At 41.5% G+C, this 24,091-nt stretch overlaps 2 protein-coding genes across 6 annotated transcripts; both read right to left on the bottom strand.

Annotated features, from left to right (window-relative positions):
- Positions 1-1,053: 1,053 nt before the first annotated feature.
- si:dkeyp-117b11.1 (B-cell linker protein) lies at positions 1,054-9,759 on the bottom strand. The gene is made up of 19 exons (XM_035165092.2): positions 9,631-9,759; positions 7,107-7,132; positions 6,975-7,009; positions 6,845-6,882; positions 6,180-6,273; positions 6,028-6,095; positions 5,889-5,940; positions 5,653-5,757; positions 5,010-5,038; positions 4,038-4,074; positions 3,780-3,861; positions 3,670-3,700; positions 3,466-3,502; positions 3,219-3,363; positions 3,026-3,063; positions 2,887-2,930; positions 2,422-2,490; positions 2,097-2,255; positions 1,054-1,951 (listed from the first exon to the last, which is right to left on the bottom strand). The coding sequence occupies exons 1-19, from the start codon at positions 9,631-9,633 to the stop codon at positions 1,835-1,837; spliced, it is 1,209 nt and encodes a 402-aa protein (XP_035020983.1). The 5' UTR covers positions 9,634-9,759; the 3' UTR covers positions 1,054-1,834.
- Positions 9,760-10,764: 1,005 nt separating this feature from the next.
- Positions 10,765-23,231, bottom strand: plat (plasminogen activator, tissue). Of its 5 annotated transcripts, none has more exons than XM_035166779.2 (15): positions 23,083-23,231; positions 17,586-17,673; positions 16,976-17,099; positions 16,608-16,742; positions 15,771-15,881; positions 14,757-14,931; positions 14,246-14,337; positions 13,971-14,145; positions 13,774-13,859; positions 13,378-13,431; positions 13,072-13,276; positions 12,850-12,986; positions 12,447-12,587; positions 12,150-12,298; positions 10,765-12,061 (listed from the first exon to the last, which is right to left on the bottom strand). In XM_035166779.2, the coding sequence occupies exons 2-15, from the start codon at positions 17,646-17,648 to the stop codon at positions 11,894-11,896; spliced, it is 1,815 nt and encodes a 604-aa protein (XP_035022670.2). In that variant the 5' UTR covers positions 17,649-17,673; positions 23,083-23,231; the 3' UTR covers positions 10,765-11,893. The 5 variants fall into 5 exon arrangements, with proteins under 5 accessions (XP_035022670.2, XP_035022673.2, XP_035022671.2 ...); XM_035166782.2 differs by having other exon boundaries at positions 17,057-17,099; XM_035166780.2 differs by lacking the exon at positions 23,083-23,231 and adding an exon at positions 19,132-19,213.
- Positions 23,232-24,091: the final 860 nt, after the last annotated feature.

Genomic DNA, 24,091 nt, shown 5'->3' with positions numbered 1-24,091 from the left:
ACCAGGTTAATCCCGTATATCTAAGTTGAGTCTTTGCTGCATCTGCCCTTTTCTGCTTGTGATCCTCTCTCTCTCTCTCTCTCTCCCCTGCTCTGCTGTCTCTCTCCACTGACCATCAAATAAAAGGAAAATGTCATAAAAAAGGAAAAAACACAGTAATTTAATTGAACTTGTTTGAACTTTGTCGCATGTCATTCTTCACTTCCTGTTATCTCTGCTCACCCTGTGAAATAAAGGCTAAAACCCAAATCAAAATGAAATATCTAAGTTGAAAATAAAAGTATCAGTGAGCAAATTCAAAACTGCACTGGTACATTAAATGGTTCTCCAATATATTGATGCTAAGCTGCTGCTGTACATTACAATTCACACGTTGTGTTGTTGGGGTCGGGATCCTGAGCATGCATCAGTTTGTCATCGTAGCAGTAATCAGTAATAAACGGAGCAACAACATGCCCCACACCCACCTGCCACATTACACTGGCTCCAGGACGTTATTTACTACTCATTTACACCACTATGCAAATACAGCAGCTCTCACAGGCCTCTGCACCTTCAGCCTGTAGAGGATTGGGATCTGCTGTATGACATAATCAGACAGAGTTCCATTCATTTGTTTATTTATTTGATGGGGTCACTAGTCAACAGACAAAATACTGTAAATGTTCTTTGATTTTTAAACACTTTACAGCCGTACTTTGGTGTTGTAACTTTTTAAAGGTTGGATTTCGTCCATTATTTTTTTTTTGTCCTGATACAAGCTGATTTGTTTTTGCATGTGCTAATTATTCTGCCATGTGTTCCTCTGGCAGGTCCAAGATGTATGGTTTGGCCACAGAGGAGGTGGTCTCACCCTGACAGGAAGCAGATGTAACCACCAGTGTGTGGTCTTTGGCCAGTGGAAGACAGCTCACACACACACACACACACACACACACACACACACACACACACACACACACACACACACACACACACACACACACACACACACACACACACACACACAAGGATTAAGGATTCATAACAAGTGGAAGTCAGACATCAGTGGAGGATGGTGTTTATTCATAGGACACATAATCAAGCACCAAAACTTAACCCTTTAAATGAAACCCCAAATATACAGTCTGGGTCTTTTTTTCCCCAGGTTCATTAACTTTTACTGGTCAACAACAGTAAATATGGAAAAACAATGCTAGAATAATAAATATATATGTTGCATAACATCTACATTATACCACCAAAAAGACACATGGGATATACAGTGTATTAAAGATCATAGGGAAAATATACACGCCAAACAGGATTACAATAAAATAACTGATTCGTACAAGAGTTTATCTCAATGGTTCATAACATGGAAATGAGTAAGAGGCTCAAAGCAGTGGTGAAGATTGTAACTGCAACATTTATGTGTAACATGCAGAAATATACTGTTTCTATGACGGTTATCATCCTCTGACTGAACCATTGTTACAGTTAAACAGTGACTCACTTTCCTTCGCACTAATCAACTGCTAACTTTGTGCAATTGTTGCTTAAATGATGAGTCATGGTGCAAAACAGACAAAAAATCACAGTTGGCAACTTGATAATGTTTGAGCTTCATGTTGTTGGATAATGCTCAGGTCATGTGGAAGCTGAGGGTCGTGCGTTACAGCATCTCCCCTAATGTTTCAGTGCATTGTCTACTTCAGCTGCACGACTGATTTCTCAGAGTTGTAATTTTACTTTTATGACTGACACACAATGAGCTTATGTCATTTCCAAGTTGGAAACTTTCACACTGTGCATTTATCTTCACACGAACACAACACAGGAGGATGTAGTGGTTTTAAGGGCGTGCAGGGTAGGTTAAAATCGCCGTGTGCTTGGCCTGACTCTTGCTGTCAATCAGAAGCAGTTGGTTGTTTCTGTGGTGAGAAATCATTTCGTCGAGAGTGGGGAATGCCTGAGGGAGAGAAATAAAGATGAGGGGAGAAAGGTTAACAAATGAAAAGCCTGTAATTCTGATTCAGCTTCAATCCCTTCAGAGTCCTGTTCTCTTTGTTTTCCTGTTTCCCTGTCTCCTTCCCTCCGGCCTTATTTGCTCTCACCTCTTCGTTCCTCTTGCCCTCCTTTCCGAGGGCGTAGCCTCGTGTCTCATCCAGGAAGCGGATGGGAATGTTGTACACCTTCTGCTGGTAGAGCACAGCGAGGGTGTACGGCTGCCGGGCGTTCTGGGCCGAGCTGTGTCGGATGAGGAAGGCACCGTCCTGCAACACGGACAAAACAAAGGACAAACACGACAATCAGAGCAAAACTGAGACCAGGAGTAGGGAATAAAAAGGACTGGAGGAAAATCTTTTGGAAACGTGTCGAGAATGAACGTCATTGGCTGTTAATACGACCATAAAGTAAAGCATTACATATCTGGTTTACCTTGTTGACACTCTGTAAGAGGTCCTCAGCTGTCTTTCTGTTGCAGTCTCCAGCAAACCATTCTTTGTCCTGGGATGTGACAAACAATGGTGGAAAGCAAATATGTACTTTACTGTTATGATGCGTTTTGAAATGCTTGAGGTAAATATTGAACTTTTGACTTCCCCTCCTAACTGTGGTAACTTTTCAATGGTCGTACAACACAAAACCCCTCCTAAAAAGCAGTTATGTTATGGCCCTTCGTTACAAGATAAAGATGCATATGAGTACTTTTCAATATTATTAAATATTTGAATAATCCAATTTTTCGGGAAAAAGAAAATATTAGATTCAAACTTCCAAAACGTGTGCATGAGAACTTTGATTATTTTTCTTTCCTGCCTTTTAATCTGAATGGATTATACCACCAAACAAATGAAGTGGCTAAAACTAATAAATAGATGACACTTGGGATAGACACCATACCTCATTGTCAGACTGTTTGGTTGCCCTCATGCCACCAAAAGAGGCTGGAAAAAATAGAAAACGGGCACATATAAGACAAGAAACAGAAGAAATACATATATGGAAGCTGACCCCAAATGACCTCAACATGTGAGCTTACCCACGGGCTTGGCTCCTGCAGCAGGATGATTTGCAGTGCTAGAGTGAAGGCAGCAAGACGATACATCACATATATCATACACTGTAATTCATTCTGATATACGCATGCACTTGCAAATGGGAACAACAATCATGCAGGATCTTTCATTGGACTAACAAACCTGTCCGGCCTCTCTGCATCAGTCATCTCTTACCTGGGTTTAGCTTCCTTCAGGGGTTTAGCTTCCTTCAGGGCTTTAGCTTCCTTCAGGGGGGCTGGAAGAGGGGGTTTATTAGCACCTGGAGATGGTGGAGGGGGTTTCTTTTGAAACGCGGGTCGTCTCAGCTCAAGTGAAGGAGCTATAAAGGAGAGATATGCACTCTTCATCATCATCATCATCATCATCATCATTTCTTGCAGATGTGGTTTGTTCTGACGTTTGTAAAGAAGCTGCTCTTTACCTGGTTTGGCCTCGTTCATTAAGGACGAGACTAAATTCTGAAAGGGAGAAATAAATGTTAGTGCAGTGACATACTGACAAGCTTAGATTAATAAATGAAAACCTTCTAACTCAGTGTTTATCTTGACAGTTTGTCTTTAAATTAGGACAGAGCTCAGCATTAGGAGCTGATTCGACTGGCACTGAGATGAATAGACACACTCACAGGCTTTGCTCTGGGAACAGGAGGCTTCATCCTGCAGATAGAGGGAAACTTCATTTCCATTTCATATCGTCATATGCTGGTAAGCTTGGCTGAAAGCAGCTTTTACTCACGTGGGTATGGAAGACGGTACAAGCGCTGCCATGGGAGATGGATGCATCATCATCTTCGGCCCACGTGGGACCGGAGCACAAGCTGAGGAGAAAGGAAATCCTTCTTTTTTAAATCATGCTTTCCAATATCTGTAAATCAAATCTGCTGGTCTTTTCATTTGAACATTTTAAAGTTGTTCAAATAACCAACGCTGTTCATGAGGCGTGTTTTCACTTAACATCCCTGAGAAAGATCTAGTGAAGTGGGACTCAACCGACCTGCTGCTGGCTCTAAATACAGGTCGTCATCGTCCTCCTGAAACACAAAATGACAAATATTGTCAAATCCCGATAATTCATAGCAGCATATTTATCAATACACAAGGTGTAATGTGCCAAAAGTTGAGTTAGCATTTCTAATCACGTTTAGTTTTACTGACATTAGCTGTCTCATGGTTGACAGTGACCGGCTCATTTACAGCAACATCCACTCATATGCAGGTTACAGTGTGCGGCCATTACAAGTTGACATTACTCAACTGATTAGCTCAGATTGCCCATTCCTTGTATTTTCAGCCTTTTGTCATTATTGATTTATTTAAGATTTAATATTTGTGTATGTTTGTTAAGGTGTGAATCGTTCTCTCATTGCTGTTTCCTCTCGGATCAGAGCCTTTTCTGCTTTTCTCTGGTTTAAGTGTGTTTGACTGAGCTAATGATAGAGGGTCTTTAATGCCCTGCAGCAGGAATCAGACTATGTAATTCAAACCTACAACTAAACTTAATTGTCCATGGCTAATATCCCCTCAACCAAGCAATCAGAAGATAATCAGCAGTATAGGCCTTACATCTACATTCTGTGGGCCTGTTATGGAAACAGTGCCCTTGATGGCACAGACCTCCTGCACCTCATACATAGCAGCAAGACCCTCGGACCAAAAGAGATTATGTTTGTATTCATTTCACATCTCATACAGTGGATATGCTGTATTATAAACAATACTGCTACTCTCTTAAGTAAATATTACAGAAAATAAAGCTTAGTTGCAGGATCTAATTTTCTTTCATTATCTGGACATCATTACTTTAACCTGATCACTAGGAATGTTTTTGCAAAAATGTGCGTGGACAGTCTAATTCCAACTGTTGTAGCCGTTAATTCGCCATCCATGGTACCTGACACAAAAATAAACCATGTGCCTCTTGCAAAATACAAAAGAAGGAGATTGAAGGTTTGCAATTTAAACTCACCTGCTCTTCATTTGGATCCAGGTAAACATCTGGAATGCAGAGAGAAGACAGGGATCTGTATTGTGACCTCTAGTGGTGTGGAAAGGTCTTATAACAATAAGAAAAGGAGATCAAAATGCATGAGTTGAATAAATAAATAAATTGAATGTGTAACCCTAAACTTCTCCTTCTTCCTTTAAAACACAACATCAGTGGTTGAAACTGTGATACTGCAAATACTACTTACAGTGTTACAATGACAACTACCTGATCTTCTCTATTCCTGCAATCTGCACTGTGCAATCAGACTGATACAACATATTTGAGTTTCTGGGGCATTCAGGTGCAGCTCAGTGGGAGTACAGTAGGTGGCACCCTGTCCTTGATTTCTGTGGATTAAAATACAGTAACTTTCCAGCTCTAATTGAATTTATTCATATCAAATTAAATGATGTTGCTTGTGTCTTTTAGAAAATGATGTGCACCACCATGCATCAGATGAGCAGTAACAGCAAACGTAAGATCTTTCATGTTGTTCATTTCACAAATAGCTAATAAAATGAATACTAAGACCTTTGCCATCCTCTCAGGCAAGAGTCATTTACAGTCTGGTGAATAACTTCTGTGAAAGGCTTAGTTTTGTAGGTGGAAGTGTTCAATTCACCTTCCTCTGTGTTGGATTCAGGAGGTGGAGCAGGAACAGAGCGGACTTGTGGATGAGGCATCATCTTGGCTCTCCCTGGCTTCTCATTTCTGTCTATCTCCGGTGCTGGGAGGGAACAGGTGTAGTTGTATTGAGTGAGGGGATGGGAGAGATCAAGTGAGGTGGTTTATACAACACAGTCAATGAACAAAATCAGTAGTTTGTGTCGTTGTAAATGACACAGATTAATGACGGACGTTTCCTGGTGTTGGATTCGTAGGAGAAACCGTCAGGACGTTGTGGAGGTATCTGAAGAACAGAGGTGAGATGGTTAGTTAAAACAAAGGCAACATCTTCAACCTCTTTGACGGCTGCAGCGACACAGAGATAAGTTACCGAGGGTTTTCCCATCCTGGGTGGAGGAACAGCCTTCCTCTGTTGAACAGCAGGACTGGACGTCCTGTCTGTACAAAGTAAATATGCTGAACAGGGTTTTGAACTGTTTAACCTAGTTGTAATATGTGATATGTAATAAGAAATACTGTTACCCAGATAAACATCCTCCTCCTCTTTTCTCTGTGGGACTTTCACAGGCGGACGTTCACAGGGAGGTGCTTCATACATGTTACCCTCCTCATCATCCTGCCATAAGAGCATAGGAATATGAAATAGCTTCAAAGGTACATGCATGTTGCATTTCAAGAAAGAATTACCACCACTTCAAGACTGTTATTATTGAGATGTTGAAGTAGTTTGGTTTGTGCAGGAAATCTGCTAAAGTTCAAAATAACCAACATAGCAACGGAAAAAATGTATTATGATTAATTTAGAAACAAAATAAAAAAATGAAATGCCTAATGTTATTAGCAACAGAGCTAATGAATGGATATTGAGACAGTGGGGCCTTCATCCCTCCTCCACACAAATGTATCCAGTTTTAAAATGAGGTTGTAGGTGTTCAGTGCATTTTTCTAATTGTTTTACACATTTTTGCTGTTGCTTGTTTTCATTTTTGCATATTTTTGTCATTGTGTCTCTTTGTAGTATTTTAGTTAACTATCCAACAAAAAATATAAATAGGATTCACCAACCTCCTTGGCCCCTGGGCCTGTGCTCAATAAGCTCATTCAAGAATCCATACAAGAGGAAATGTGGAAACAATATTATAAGAAACAACCTGTAAAGGCACAGATTCAGAAACTGTTTTACTCACAAACTCGTCCTGTGGCCACCTGAACTCTGCATCGTCATCTGAAACAGAAAATAAACTAATGGTAGTTAGTCTGAGATCCAGTGAAGACAGAATCCAAACATCCTCCCTTCACACCAAGGTTCAATCCCACCTTCTCTTTTGGGTGGAACTGGAGGTCCAGTGTGTCTGAGGGAAAGAGGAGAGGTCAGATGCTACAGAAGCATTTGATTTCATGTATGATATAATACACCAGTGAGGTTCTCCTGCTGGGAACTGGACTTACAAGTTCTTCCGTTTCCCAAAGAAGCTCTGAAAAAAACAGAAACCTCAGATTCAGAGATTTAACACAGATTGATAACTCAAAGTAAATGATTACGAGCCCGGCATGCAGCTCGTAGGATTTTATGAGGTTTGTCATTCAGTCTGAGTCAGTGGCTGCTTTTTGGGGAAAGTCGCACAATAACAATAGAGCTATAATACTTCTCACTGCAGTCCAGAGGGAAGAGTTGTACTTCTGACATCTTCCAGATTGTTTTGATATTCGTATTTTACTAATTACTTTGCAGATTCAGATGAATTCATGTAATTAATCAATGTAATTAACATGAATCCAGACACACAAGGGGATAGACGAAGACACAAATGTTTAAATGAACTACAATAACCACAAAAACTGTCTGTATAGTCTTGCCTAACATTAAACCATGGAAACAAATGAACTAAGTATAATAACACAATAATACAGTAATAATGATAATAATAATAAATAATAAAGAATGTTTAGACTTTCTCACTTTATTGTTTATGCTCATTATAACATGTGTGACCATGATGTAATAAAAAATCAACAAAAATATAAATCTTTCAATCAAAATAGTATTCATTTCATGAGATATTAAATCACTGGAACTATAAGTTAACAACATTGACATAGATTTGTGAAAAAAATAGACAAATAGATAACTGTATGACCCCCTGGTGGAAATTCACAAGTTCACAAGAGTATTCATTGTGGTACTTTATTTTGGTAAATTCTCAGTATACTTCCTCCACCACTGATTATTTGTTCTAATAAATGTGAAAAGTGAAGGTGCAGTGTTAGTTTTCTCATTGTTTTGTCCTTGTAAATTTTATCATGATCTTATTTCTATGACTTCTGACTTTGCAGCAGTTCATTAAAAATCTATGCCATTTTGAACTCGACACTCTTTAACATTAAAACTAAACGTGCAGGGATGTGACTGAGTCACGTTGCAGGGGGAGGAGATGAATAAACATAAACTCACGTTGAGTGAAATCAGGAAGTGGCTCAGTTTTCCCACAGAGCCCAGTAGACATGAGGAAGTGTTGGGTTTAAACCAAATGATATCGACTGAGAGGTAGAGAGGGAGGAACTGCAGAGTCTCTGTGTCTCACACCACATTAAAACAGTGTCGTTCTGTGAAAATGTTCTAAAGGTTTACTGTTGATAAGTGAGAGGTGTTCTGCTATTCATGACCTATGTGTCACCTGACCACTCCAAAAATATCTGCAGTTTAAAGTCGGGTCAAGTTACAACAACGACGTTTTGAACTTCTGCTGACTGTGTGTGTGTGTGTGTGTGTGTGTGTGTGTGTGTGTGTGTGTGTGTGTGTGTGTGTGTGTGTGTGTGTGTGTGTGTGTGTGTGTGTGTGTGTGTGTCCAAAGTGTCAGAGCATCAGGAAACCAACAGGAGGACAAAGGAAAAAGTTGTGTGACCAGGGAAATCTGATACAAAGAACAAGACACACTGAGCATGTGTGAAAAGTGAAACATTCAAATGTTGCACTAAATAGTGCATATGTTTAATAACAAGTACATATCTTATAGGATATGTATAAAAATGAATGAGTTACTGTACTATAGTCTACATTTTTATAATTCACAGATATTCCAAGAGCCATAAAAGTACTAATTGTTATATTTTTTGTTTTGTTTTCAGGACGTGAGCATATCTCCTCTAGCGATAAAACATTTATCTAAACAAGTTCTTGGCTCTAACCAAACTAAATATTTTTTTCTTCTGTAGTTAGAAATCCATCAGACAGAACCACAAGGGGCAGGTTTAATGTTACCAAATGGTGAAAACTATGTTATGTTCAGATCTCACTGCGAAATATAACACTGATGCACAGCTGGGAATATTGGCACAAAGAGGGTCATCACCAAAATATACATTTTCAAATGAACACAGCTCCATCTGTGAGTGAACCAAAGCATAAACTGTGTTGTCGTGTTTACTGAAAGAGTCAGGAAAGATGATATTTAATGAGAAAGTGACACTAGAAGAAAAGTAACTACATTTTGAACTTGCGGAAGCTTAAACTTCTTAACTCTTAATCTCACACAAAACTGGAAAATGAATAACACGCCTGTATCAGGTTTTTCTATCTATTAAAATCAAAATCCTCGTAAATTACACTGAAACATGTTTGAATAAATGCTAATTAAGTTAGTTAATGGAGAACTGTTGAACAAAGAGCACAGAAGAGGAAGCTGAACAAACTTGTTGGACCTCTCAGAGAACTTTATCTCGACTGATGCCTGTCAGCGTGTTTACTCTCAGGCTATCACGTATTTGTCTATGGGTCATTTTCACAGTTTCACCTTCACACTCCCCCACAATCACCACTTTCACAATGTGGCTTCTAAAATATCCCCCCCCCCGCCTCACTCAGAACTCTGAAATAATAAAACTAACCTCTTACTTGCGCTTACTTCCATCACACTCCACCACAACGTTACAAAACTGTCAAACCAACTAAGACAAAAATGAAATGGCACTTTACCATCGTCGTGAGTTTGGGGACGACTCTCGCAGCTCAAGTCATGAAGATTTGTCTTTGTCGCTGTTCTTTAATGCAAATGTATTTAAAGATTGAAAGCGAGCGATAGAGAGAGACAAAGAGAGAGAGACAGAGAGAGAGAGAGAGAGAGAGAGAGAGAGAGAGAGAGAGAGAGAGTGTGAAGAGCAGCTGTAACTGATCTCATTTGCATTTCCTATACCTGTGTCAGAAAAACCCCTTCACCTGCTGCTCTGTGCCTTTAAGTGAGCTGCAGCCAGTGCACAGCTCAGACATGGCTCCACATGAACCAACGTTATTAACAGTCACACATCAACTCCTAATGCAGACAACAATGACGTTTTTTATGAGAATTAAATTCTACAAAAAGAGTGCAGGGCATATTTATAACAATCGGCTACACACACTCAGTAACCAGTTTATTATTTTTATATGTTCAGCACCACAAAGTGCAGCCTCCAGGGCGACCACACATTTGGATCAACACCTACAATAAAAATTCCACTTGATAAAAACTCATGAAGGGAGGATTTGTTGTTCTTATGACACTAACCCAATATGTTTCCTTAAATGTATTACTGATCAATAATTAATGAAAACCAATAAGTACTACTGTCCCCCATGGTTAATTATTAGTGAGTCTATTTGCCTTTAGAAAGAAAATGCTACGTACTAGACATGTTTTTATAGAGGACATAAACTGTAATTGAAGTTTGAAGTGTAGTTATGCTGTTGTTTGAATGTAATTTTATATACATGGATTTATTTTTCTTTTAAAAATGTTATTAGATATGAATTAAACTGTGAATTCATTATGCATGTTGATGGTCAAAATGCAAACACGCACTGCAGCCTAACAGTCTTTTTCCCTGGTTTATGGATGTGGGAGTAATATAAAGAAGCTCATGTTCCAGTATGTGTGACTACTGAAACAAAAATGTTATGATAAAAAACATTAACTCCACCACCAACGTGCTGACAGAATTTCCAGCTCAGTGTTTCATCAGTGGTGACGCAGGAATGTGCTGAAAGAGCCGTCAGTATCAGCTTTATCTCAGCTGTCAGGAGGAAACTAATTTATCTGCACTTTACTGGAAACAATAAAATGCTCCAACGAGGTTTATTCCAAATATTATTTATTGAAAAACGAATATGTTGACAAAAGTGGTTATAGTGACAATGACAATAAATTATTAGTCTACAGTACATAACACATGACATTTTCTACAAAGCAATATGAAACAAACATAAATATTAACTTAGCACAAAACATCTAAAACCCTTGAGAATCTATCACAGGACAAAGTGAGTGTGTGTGTTAGGCTTTGCAGTCAATAAGCAGTTTAATGTAGAACCAAACAGTCCCCAGTCTTTTTCAATATAAAATCAATAATCAGACAATATACATGTTATATTTACACTGGGATCAACCCAAGTATCTGGTGGAGATATTGTTCTGATAATCTGACACAAATCTGAACTGCCTCCACTTGTTCAAATCTACACGAGACAGCCGGGAGCGTTAAGAGACAAAACAAGCTGAATCTGAACCGGCAGATATGTTTGTGGTTTGAATGGAACTCATCGAGCCCCGAAGTAAGAAAATGCATGAACATTTTACATTTAAAAAACAAATCAAGTCAACGTCACCTCTTATCGAGAAGTCTGTGACACAATCTTTGCACAAAACCTTTAGAAGATAAGCGAAAACATTCCTATGTGACTTACTGAGCTGTGCAAAGTAAACGTCCTGTGTTGACTGAGAATTCTTCTGGATTATAAGTGCTACTGATCTGAAGTCTGTCCCTGTGACTTCTTTGTATAAACCAGCGTAGAGAAAGCCAGAGATGGGAGGAATTTCCTATCATTCCCGTTACATTCACTACCTAAACCTCCGGTGAGGTGGAGGCAGAACTGTGAATACACCTGAAAACTTTGTACGCATGAAAAGATTTTTAAAAATGAAGATGGCCCCGAAGGAGGAAAAGTTTGTTCTGTCCACATATTCTGTCATATGATCAGAGCAATGAACAGAGAACAAAGAACATGGAGCTACACGTTGCATCTGTGCGTCTCTGTCGGAGTGACCCTGCGGCTTCAAAATCTCCATGAGTTCGGATCAACAGAGTCCTGAGAGTCCTGTGGACCTCAATGTCCATCTTTTCACTCATAAACATATCTGCTGCTTTACCCACTGTGCTAATGGGTACAGTTATCCAACATCATCCTCTTTGCACCCTCTCCTCCTTTAGACCGGGTTTGCTTTCATTATTCCGTTGATCCAGCTGATGTAATTGGTGACACGGGTGTAGACCCCGGGTTTATCCCTCTGCCCGCACCCGTCGCCCCAGCTGATCACACCCATCAGAGTCATCCTGTCTTTGTTCCGACAGACGAGCGGCCCGCCAGAGTCTCCCTGTGGGATAAGAGTGAGAATGAGAGTGAGTAATGTCATCAGCACTGATCTAATGAGGAGGTTAAGAGGAAAAATGGGGCGTTCTCACCTTGCAGGCATCATCAAGGCCTCGGGTGTCACCTGCACACAACATGTTGGGGGTAACGGGGCGTCCAGACAGCACATCTGGGACGCAGCGCTCATTGGGCCACAGGCGAACATAACCTCTCTTCACACGCTTGGAGTACTCTGCAGCAACTGTGGAGAGGGTTTGAATTAATACTTCAGCAGCTGCCATTCAAACGTAAACCGAGCTCTGTGGAAGAGCTTGCTCACACTGCCCTCCACTGGTCAGTCATCATGCAAACTTAGTGAGAGCCATGAATTATAAAAGACGTTTGCTTACATTCTTGGTCTCTTCCGTAGCCTGAGATCTCACACTCGGTCCAGCTGGGCAGCGACAGCTCCGGTTCGGGCAGACACACGGGAAGAACCTCCGGAGAGTTTATAGCACAGATGCCAATGTCTGTCTTCAGCTTCAAGAGAACTGCAAGTGGACAGTGACCACAGGAAAGTCAGGGTAATGCACGGGGGGATGTGGGATAATGGCTGAGGGACTGTTTTAGGTTTTAACAAGCATTTGCAGCCCACTTAAATTTCCATTTCATCACCGCTGGGGGGAAAATGTGGAATTTTCATCATTCACTTTATAGCACGCCAAAACTCAAAAGTGCCAAAATAAAATGAGAGAAAGACATGAAATGGTGAAAGGTTGTTTGATTTTAGTCTCCTTTAAAATGTTCACTCACCAATGTCATTGTCAAATGATTCGTTGTCAAATTTCTCATGGCTCCAGTACTTCTCCACCTCGAAAATCTGCTCACTGCTTGAATTCTGTTTCCGAAACGTTCTTCCCAAAATCACCTGCAGTTTTTCTGCTTTATCCCTGAAAAAGACAGGCAATGTGTTTGTATGTTGCACGACGCATGTTTTAAATTATGCACGGTGAAGGATGTGTGAGTCCGTCTTACTTTTCCTCGAAGCAGTGCGCAGCAGACAGGACCCAACACGAGTCGATGAGGACCCCTCCGCATCGGTGAAAGTGGTGTTTGCTACGGGCCTGGTAGACGTTGATGGCCGCCTGCCATGGCTGATCCGTGATGTCGGTCTCTCTGCCACCAAATATGCGGAACGCCGGGCGGTTCAGGGAGTTATCTAAACGCTGGCCACATGTTGCTGCAGGGAGGACAGGGTGACGGTTAAATAACAAACTGAAAACACATCAGGAGAAATGGACTTCCTCTGATGGGCGTTCACTGGATGGGAGGATGTTTTACCTCCGTTGTTGTTGTTCCTGGTCGGGGCCCGCGGGAAGAGAGTAGTGATAGATACTGTTAAAATAGAGGTGACAAGAAAGGGCAGACGATTAGCACACCAATATACGTTCCTGCACTTTTAAAATGTATTACAATATGTATAATATGTAGGGTTCACCCTGGACAGGTCACCAGGGTATCACAGGGATATATACAGAGACAAACAACCATTCATTCTCACATTCACACCTACAGTCACTTTAGAGTGTCCAATCAACCTATTCCCAATCTGCAGGAGGTTGGACTGTGGGAGGAAGTACCCAGAGAAAACAGGCCAAACTGGGATTTGAACCCACCACCACCACCACCTACTTCAACTTTCCTTCAAAATGAAACAATGAAAATATGCGAACTCACAGCATTTCGGTATGTTGCACAGCTCCCAGATCAGCTTCATGTCCTTGTAGGTGTGACACCATGGACCGTCATCAGCGTCTGGATTCCTGTTGGGTAAAGGAAGAGGAAAATGAAACCCAATCCTGAGTGCAGGGGAGATGCAGGGGGGGGAACCTCTCATGTATGTTTTAGGATATTGTGCGTGCTTGGATCTCTACCTGCAGAAGCTGTGGCTGCCGAGCCCAAGCTCCAGCGCATCCGACCGCCAGGCGTTGTTGTGCTTACGATTGACAGCAGGAGAGTCCCATGGGAGACAGCTAGAGCCGCTCTTAGTGACAGATGCTGTGCCTCTGTATGACTGACCAGAACCCAGAGTACATTCCTGGTACTTATCTGCTCCGAAACACACACACACACAGAAAACAAGGGTTTAACCGAGCTGGAACACAGATAATTGAGTGTTTAATTAGTTTCGATTCTGGTGAAGTTGCACCTTCTGGACATTTGGGCACAGAACAGAGCTCCCAGACGATCTGGGTGCCTTTGTAGATATAACACCAAGGATTGCTGTCGTTGTCTGGGTTCCTGAGGGGGAAAACAAAGACAAGGACAATGAGGAAATGCTGCACGTCCATGGCTCACTTATAAATGATTAAAAAACCTTACAGTTTTAAAAATGCAGTAGTCAAACAAGGTTTTGCAAAATTAGACGGAATATCACATCATCCAGTTTTGCTCTTTGACAGATTTTTGATTTTCTGCCTCTTTATAGTTTATACCCACTGGACCTTTGCCTGGTCTGTGATGAGTCTATGAGTCATGTCTTTAAAAAGTAAGACACATCTAGTTATTATAAGATAATTGACTCAAATGCCAGAATGCATTTGAAAATGTGGGGTCAACTACCAGAACCCCTCCTTTATTTAATTGCACGGACACAATGGACATTTGCAGTTTATTCCTACAGATGCTCCAGCTCCGAACACATTCCTCCGGTCCCATACCTGCAGAAGTTGTGGTTGCCCAGTCCAAGACTGGTGGCGTCCACTTTTCTCGCCGTGAACCTTTTTCCCCTCAGAGACGTGGCGTTCCAGTTGATGCACTCTGCTCCTGAGTGGCCGATGCTCCATGTCCCACGATACCCTTCGCCCCGTCCCACCACACACTTCTCCTTGGTGTCTGTAGGAGGGAGAGACAAAGTTAAACTGAATATAGCGTCACTTATTTATATGTGAGACTGATGTCATTCTAGTAACTGACCCGACACAATAAAGTACATTTATTGGATCTGGAACCGGTTGTTCAAAATATTTGGGCGAATTATGAAAAACATTGTTATTTCTTAAATAACACTAAATTCACAACTTGTGTCTTTATAGTGGAGTTTTCCAATTAGTGGTTGAAAACACGGACCAAACATAAACTATGATGATTGTAAATGGCGTCATATTTAGTGAGTCGGACCATCCCAACTCATTACTCTTTCGCTGGAATCACTTGACTGTGACCACTGGGGTTCACGTAATTATCCCACTGGGAGGGTGGGGTGTCCCTAAAGCCTCGAAGAGTCCGCCGCAGAAACACAAACATTCATATCCCAGGATGTCTCTCCAGTGTTTATACTCTTTTCCTCTTCTCTCCAAGCCACAGGCCAATGACACCTCAGTATGAGCCACGCAGTCAAACTGTGACCTGATCGAGAGTCACTGACAGTTCGTAGAGTATTTGAATCAGTGTCAGACACACTGTTATGGACATGGATGAGTTTAGTGTTTGCTTTAATCTAGTCAATTAACTAAAAAAAATATTTAAAGGTTTTTAGCTTCAGTATTGTGTGGATTTCCCACTTTAACTATTAAACTGAATATTAAACTGAATTTGGGGGTTCAAGACTATTTGTCAAACAAAATCTATGATGTTCATATTTAACAATTAAAGTATTTTTAGTCAATTGAGCAAAACCTCGAGTGGAATCAGTGACAAAAATATCCGTGGCCTGTGGCGTGTTGTGTACTTACTGATCTCACACTGAGCCCCACTGAAGCCTGCAGGACACTGGCAAATGTAATCGGACGTGTACACAGCCTCCTTACACATTCCTCCATTGTAACACCGAGACACGTAGCAATCTGGAAAGAGCAGACAGGGATCCTGTTAGTCAGTCCCACATCAACCACTTCTTTGGTACATGAACAATTTGAATAATCAGAATATGATTGATTGACCATGACAACTTATTCTAGGGGAATTTGATTTGTGGGTTTGGTCTCATGTGTCACATGTGATGTCGAAACTTTGAGTTCCATGTAAATCTGTGCTCATCCTAACATAATATCCAGTAGAGGGTTTATTTGTAGAGCAGAACTGGTTTTATGGCATCATCGGTCAGGTTCGTCATTTAATATTTCAACATTTCCTAAAGGTTAGCGTTCAGAATAACAACACCCCACTCGTGGTTGCAATTTGTCAGAGGGAGGGGCAACCGTGCTTCACAGAGTTCGTCAATGAGGGTGAAAGTGCGTATGAGGGCTGGTCTGGCAGCAGTGTTTGAGACTAAACTACACCCACTCAGAAACCAAGCGGATCTTCATTGGGATGCACTGAAATAACAGCGATTTGGACACATGAGCGAGGAAAGCCAACAAAAAAATAATCATCCGAGGTTTTCACGGTAAGTTAGAGGGTAAAATTAAGTTGTAATGGAAGACAGAGGCCGGTGAGGGCAGGCCAGCAGATCGACGGACAAACCGACAAACAGAGGATCGTGACTTGCTCATCGCAAACAAGACAAGTGAGACGAGGGAGTCAGTCAGTCCACAGGTGTTTGTGTGTCTGTGCGTTCATTTCACACTCACTGATGACGGGCACAATATGACAACGCTCTCGTCCTCTCAATGCACAATGGCAATACTCCACACGCTGTCCCCTCCATCGCAGCCAAGTGTCGCCATAACTACGCACTGCTGATGTCTCACTATCCACACAATGCACTGAGAACACACACACACACACAAACACAAACACAAACAGTGAGTATACAGCCAATCAAACACAGAGAAATCTGAATCATTGTCACATATATAAGTTATAAACATGAAGATACAAAAACAGAGAGAGGAGCGCAAACACGAGAATGACAACAGAGAATTAAAAGGAGAACATGCAGATGGTGAGGGTGGTGATGGTGTGATTGGAGAAGAAAGAGCGTGTGATTGGTGCTCACAGGAGGTGTCAAAGGAAGATGGAGACTTCTGGACATGAATAATCAAAAGCGTCCGTCTGGCCGGCTGCCTGTTGGGCTCACCTCTGTAAAAACGGGTCCCTCTCTTTGAGCGGAGTGGCCGCACCTGCAACACAGGAGATAAAGTTAAACTCAGAGCGGCCCAGGATGGTTGCATGGTGTTGGTTTCCACCCGGGGCAGCCAGGGATCTTCTCTTCAGGATACTGTGAAAATAAACGTGCAGAGGAAACTTTCTGCACATAGAGTTAGAGGTATGAATCCATCCTGACCAACATTGAGCTGCCTTTACGGTTTAGCCAAACATCACATGTTGGTGCATACATGCAAGATTTGAAAGTCGGCTGCAGGACAGTAGTGAGTGTCTAACCAATATCAATAATTTTTTTATTAATGAATAATTATTATGTAGATCTATGATTTTTTTTTGCATTTTAAATATTGCTGTTCAGTCTTGTATGTTGACATTTTGGGAAGCCACCACCAATAAGACAACCCCCAAAACTGCATTGCAACAAAACACTCAAGCAAAAAAATATATATATATTTGAGGTAGATGGGCTGCAATCCTCTTTATGAATATGTTGTACTTACATTGTCCGCTAGGCCGCAGCAGAGAGCAGATAGGAGAATGAGTAGTCCAAGGGATCTGGTCATGCCTCCTCAAGTGGTCTTTACTTTACTGGAAGTAGAAAAATAAAAATATTAAATACATATGAATGCGCTGATACCATGATAAGCAAAGACAATGACCAGGATCACAATGAAACCACAATAATAATTGTATTCCCTTAATCATTATAATGCATCTTCAACAGTGTTTTTGGACAAAAAATGTAAGTATAAATTGAGTGAAATCAGATTCTAGCCATGCAAAGTGTTTTTCCATTGTAATGACATAAACTGTCACTACTGACATTGACAACATTGGCAACTTCCTTTGCAAATTTTGTTTAATGTTGAGTGACTCTCGGTGCAATAAAGCCTAGTCATGAATTTGTCATCAATACTGAGCCAACAATTGCAGGAAAGCGATTGACCGGTCGACTTCTGTTTCTGTGCTCGACTTCCTTCCTCCATCCCTATGTCTGCCTCTGAAAATATTTATTTGGAGTGAGGGAGCCCATTCGGGAGGAAAGGGTGGACACGGCGAGGTGCTTATGGGAAAGCGGAGGTCATTTCTGTTCAAGTTTGTGCTCTATACATATTATTTCCCCTGATTTCCCATCTTGTCCCATTCCTCCTACGAGCCCACTACTTCAACTTATTTATATTCATGTCATAACACTAATCCACGAATTCATCTGTCTCTTCCCCACTGGGAGTAAACAGGAACCAGATTATCTTCATGCCAAAAAAGTGAGACACTGACCATCACATTAAACAGCCCAATCTGGACAAACCCTGCAGCGAGGAAAGGCAGCAACACACAGCAGACAGCTCCTGCTCCGAAAGAGCAAAGTAGCAGCTGGAGGAGGATAAAGTGACTCAGGACTTAAAAGGGAAAGAGGAGGAAACAGAAGGAAAAGCCTCGAGCAAAAGAAAAAGTCACTAAACTCATATTTCCCTTTTGTAATTCTCGAAAAAGCTGTGGCTATCGGACTTGTTCCTTTTCTCTGTTTTATGGGAGTCACATTATGAGAGGAGGAGGTGTAGATGAGGGGGCTTGTTGCTCTTCAGTCAAGTGTGAGTTAACATGAGTCACAAAAGAAGGAGGGGGAGTAGAGAGGATAATAAAAAAAAAGAAGATTGGGGCAGAAATGTACAAATGGCCTCAGAATGAAGAAGTTCAAAGCGGGTTTACAAAAGAATGGTGGGAAACTTCTACAGACACATGCATGCAAATAACATGACTTACAGCCGTCTGCATACATGCCTGCACTAACACTTCTATTCTCGGGGAGGTTTGTAGACGCCGGATGGTTCTCCACTGACTCACCTTCTGTGGTTGACTGAGCTGATAGAAAACAGAACTGGGTTTTGATATATCAGAGACATAAGCCAGCAAGGAACGTGGAGCTAATCAACAGCCCTGTAAAAAGCTTTACTGTCCATTCTGCTCATTGGTCCTTGGAACAAAGACTCCCACTCAGGGCTTCACCTTGAAAACACAGACACATACATGCATTCACACGCTCACCATTAAGAGGGCAGCTCCCTTGATAGCGATCCTTGCCTCAACCAAATAGGAACCCTGTTGTCTGGTGTGCATTCACCCCCCCCCCAACAGAGCCCCACTGGCAGGGTGACAACCGAGCAACCAGTTTTCTTTTTGTTTCCTTTGTGCAGCTGTTCAGTCGCCCCTCTCTGAGGCCCTGTCAGCTAAAAACATGTGTTTCCTGCTAAAACACTGCCAGTGAGTGGCCCGTGCATTGCATGGCGGAAATGTGTGCAAATATCAACACACGCACACACAGAAACCCGTCCAAACACGCACACATCAGACTCGAACATATGTGTATTCCACCCTTTTTACAGTCAGTGGTATCTGACATGCAGGGGCCCCTTTGGGGTGCCATGATCACTGCTCCGTAAACAATCCCACAATGCAATGGGCCTGATCTTAAGCTGTTTTTGAGGGCTGTCTTAGAAAATCTAATACATATGAACAGACGTAAACACGCCAATTAAACAAGTATGGATCAAAATCTCATTAACATCATGTAACAAAGTAAAACTCTTTAAATTTTTGATACAGAGGGACCAACTTCCTAGAGCTGATCAACTCAGAATCTTTGACCAACTACAGTTTTTTTCCTACAATTACCAAACTGTTTTGTTTTTTTGTTAGAACTGGCTTGACTATAGATGTTTTTCACTTAAAATTATGGAGACTTTCTATTAAAATGCAAACATGATTACGACCAATCACAAAACAGAGATTCTTTTAAGAAACTGGCAACAGCTACAGGGTTACGGTAAAAATGATCAGGTAAAACAGCAAAAGTATTTTTTATTCAGATTTTCTCATGTCTTCCTAACCTTTCTGGTCAATAGTCAAAACCTAGAATACTTAAGAAAATGACTTCATAACCAATATAAGATGTACTACACATTACTATAATACTAATCAGTGAACTCTTCTCGCCCCACTAAGGTCAAGGAGATACAACTTTATGTGCATGAGGGGGTCACGACCAAGAAGAAGAACCAGAGCTATGTGCTGACTGACACTAAGATGTAAGGTTCATGATCAAGCCTCTCTTAAAAGCGGGACAACGACGTCCCCCTGGCACTGCCGGGGTTAAAGCATTCATCAGTTACACCCAATCTGTTATTTGTTGAAACATGTGTAACCAAGTCTGCAGCCTGCGGAGAATGTGGTTCCTTCAGTTAGTAGGTCAAATATGAATGGAAGAAATGGAAATATCAGCAGAGTAGCAGCAGCAGCCAGACTGTGAGTCAGCCGCTGGTTTTAAAATGCTCCAATTAAGTGAATCCAGTTTAGATCCTGCCGACGTAAAAAGGCAGACAAAGACAAAAAAAACATGTCGAGACCTAAAACAAAAGCGGCTTTCCGACAAGGCCGTTAGTTTCCCATTAGTTTAAACTGGGAACTGGTTTAAGTGCTGAACACAAACTTTGACTTCTTGGCTGTGAGTTCAGGGGACCATTAGCGAGGATGTGTAATGATGATGGCGAGCTGGGTTGGTAAAGTTTTGAGGTGAGACATTCTCGTCCTCCAACCGCAACGCCAAAATGTCAAAGTCTAAAACAGTGAGCATAGTTTCATCTGACTGTGAAGTTCAAATTCTGGTTCACTGTTGGCACTTGAAAGCATCGCTGGGCTTTCACTTCCCGTTTCATGTGCAAATGTCAGAACTGGTACTTGATAAAGTTCCTAAAGAGGATGGACTGCTCACACTGTGACCCAGGTGAGTAACTGGCAAACACCTGTGGTCAGTTTCTTAACAACATTTCTTCGAGAACTCAACTGTGGGATATAGAGTTTCCCTTCTCGTGCCACATCATTCTAGCAGTGTCATTTTCCAGGCAGCAAGTTTAAACATCATATTTTGAACTGGTTCGACCTGCTGGGATCCATAAACCTGTATTTCTTTCTTTGTTTCTTCAGTTTAGGTGTTGTTCCTTCATGTGTGCATCATGTTTGCTGATGATGTGTTCTGGCATGTGATGTCGTGTTGATAAGTAAGCTACTTAGAGGACTTTATACACTCTTAACAGGGGGGGTTTCAGTCCGATGCAGTGAACCAGCTGTGATCTGGCTCTGTAAAGTCCCCTAGAACAAAGGGAAGCATTGTTGCCTTCCAGCCTCCTCCTGTGCACAATATGAGGCCTTGTCCTTATCAGGAAAAAACCAAACCAAAAGAAGCAGGTGCTGACATTAGAAATGGGTATAAACTGTGGGAGATAATGGAGCTGAGATGACTATGTGGGAAGAGATGAAAGGATGGAGAGAGAGAGAGAGAGAGAGAGAAGGTAAGGGGAGAAGGATGAAAAGAGGGAGAGGAGGGAAAATGAAATGAAATCCCGGAGGTCAGCAGAAAGAGGGTGAGTCGTCCTGAGTCACCCAAGCTTCCAGGACTGCACAGACGCAGCTGTATAAAGAGACACAGATGGAGGCATTGAGGGGATTTACAACAAGAATGGAGAACATTAGAAGAAGACACAACCTCCACATTCATTAAGGATTCAGTGTCATCCTATCGCTCCCACAGTCTGATCCAGCTCTATCCCGTCTGACCTGCTCTCCACTTACAGCTTTAGGACCAAAACCACTGATCCCCATGAGTCACAACCATCACTGTGAGGCACCAAACACAGCTGACCACACTGCAGGGAATGCATACAAACTCCACAATCTCTCAACACGCAACGCAACAGAGTTCCAGAGTGACGGAGAATGTCTGCGCTGCTGAGTGATGCTGGGGAGGAGAATTCCTGAAATGCAAGCCTTTGCGCAAATCCACCTCATTAACTCGATAAGAGCCTGCCAGTGATCCTGCAGAGTTTGGCCAGAGTGGTGCAAGTACACACACACACACACACACACACAATGCCTAGGACATGGACTCTAACCGTAGTCTAACCGTAACCATAGTGACTAGTTGCCTAACCCTAACCCTAACCCTTAACATAAACCTAACCTAACCTTGACCTTAAAACATGTCTTCACTATGCAAATGTATTGTGTTAACAGATATAGGTCCCCACAACACAATGAAGAACAAACACACACATGCTGAGAATCACTGTATCTTATAGGGACGTTCCAGCAGCAGAGCACAATGTTCTTTGTTGTAACATTCAAAGAAGCAGCCACAGAGCACTGTATGATCGCGTGTCGTAAACAACATTGATAACAACAAGTACCTGATTTACTGGTTCAAGCGTTTGGGGATTAAAACTGGACTGTAGGTGAATTTGTATTTTCTCACCATAGGTGTAACAGGTGGATGGAGGGAGGTAGATAAAGAGCCGCTGGAGTCACAGTGAGTCAAAGTTGCGACGCCAAATAATCGAATTAGAAAGCACAAAGTAATCCAACAATACATCCGCTGTGGGTAATGTGAGAACCGCATGGCTGTGCAATGAGGGGAAATTAATACTATAATCCCAACCACCACAATTCACAAGCCTCAATCCGCCATGTCTGCAAACATGTAAGATGCATAAATATTTCTTACCTTATTTCCCATTCACAAACACTTTACTATAGATTTTGCTGATTATCATTATATAAAACAAGAGAACTGTGTCAACATAACTCTATATCATTTTCCAATCACATTTACATTTCGTAATCAAAGATTTTTTTTTACAAGTTACCCTTTACAGTGACTATTATCATTATAAGTTTATTATCATTAGGTTTATTACTATTGAGGATTGCAATTCCTATTGTTTCTATTTCAATCCAACTGTATGTATAAGACTCCTTTACGCATCAAATTGCAGCTTTGCAAAATGTTTAAGAGTGTTAACTTTAAACTCTACAGCCTCAGATAATGATGATGCTCTGATTACACTATTCAACTTGTCATTTTGCGAGAAAACCGCACGTTGCTCCGTCTAAATGGATCTTAAACGCGACAGCATGCGATTTAAACAAAGAGGAAAATGCTCTTACCAAGTGTGAAGTCTTCTGGAGCGGTTATTTCTCAGTGTGTTTGCGGCAGACGGCTCGGTGTCGCTGGGATGAGGCTCTCAGACTGTGCCGGGTATCTCTCCGCTCCCAGCTTTTATCGCAGGGCTCCAGGGGGAAGGGCTGCAGCTGTGACCTCAGCGGGGGGAAGCGTGGCTGCCCGGCCGGATGATGATGCAGCCGGCTGGGTGGTGCCGATACGGAACCAGGGCGTCCCAACACTTCCCTGGAGGCTGGGTGAGGAAATCACGTTTTTAACTAGAAACTAGAAATACATATTATGGGTATGGGTATTATGCGTATGGGTTTCAAAGTCTTGTAGCAAATTTAAGACTCATCACCTGAAGTTAGATTTTTGTCAGCACCTGTAAGAAAATATAACTAAAGGTACAATTCATTGTTATTTGAATATAAGTTAACTATTGCTGTATCCAGGGCCGGACTAATCTCTTACAGGACCCCAGGGCAACATGTTGTTTTGCCCCCATCGACTCCCACCATACACAGGCTTGCAGTTTTATTATTTCCCACAGAAACCAACCAGAAGTACAGCTGAGATGATTACTTGATTAACTGATACACTGGTTGACAGAAAATTAATTAACAGGTTTAATATTTGACTAATCATTTAAGTCTTGTTTTGAAGGAGAAACATCACATGACATACCTTTTCCTATACTTTGCATAAATATTTGGTTTGGTTTCTACCTTAATAAACTTCAAAGTAAAGCATGTTTGGGTTTTTGACAGTTTATAAGCCTACAACAAGTAATAATAACTAAAATATGTATGGCAGATAAGAGAAGTAACATCATAATGGTATAATGCACTGCATGAAGACTAAAGCAGTTCAGTTAATGGCGTCTGCAAAGGGTGTTTCTGGCCTTTATTTTCAGTTATTTGCATGTGATATAATTCTAGTCGAGTTACTTGTGCTTTTAAAGCGACTCTAATTTGTGTTATTTGACATTAACACTGACTTACTATGTGTTTT

This window comes from Hippoglossus stenolepis, chromosome 9 (genome assembly GCF_022539355.2).
Source record: "Hippoglossus stenolepis isolate QCI-W04-F060 chromosome 9, HSTE1.2, whole genome shotgun sequence".
Lineage (NCBI taxonomy): Eukaryota > Metazoa > Chordata > Actinopteri > Pleuronectiformes > Pleuronectidae > Hippoglossus > Hippoglossus stenolepis.
The sequence above is the reverse complement of the archived record's forward strand: the minus strand, read 5'-3'. Positions and strand labels throughout refer to the sequence as shown.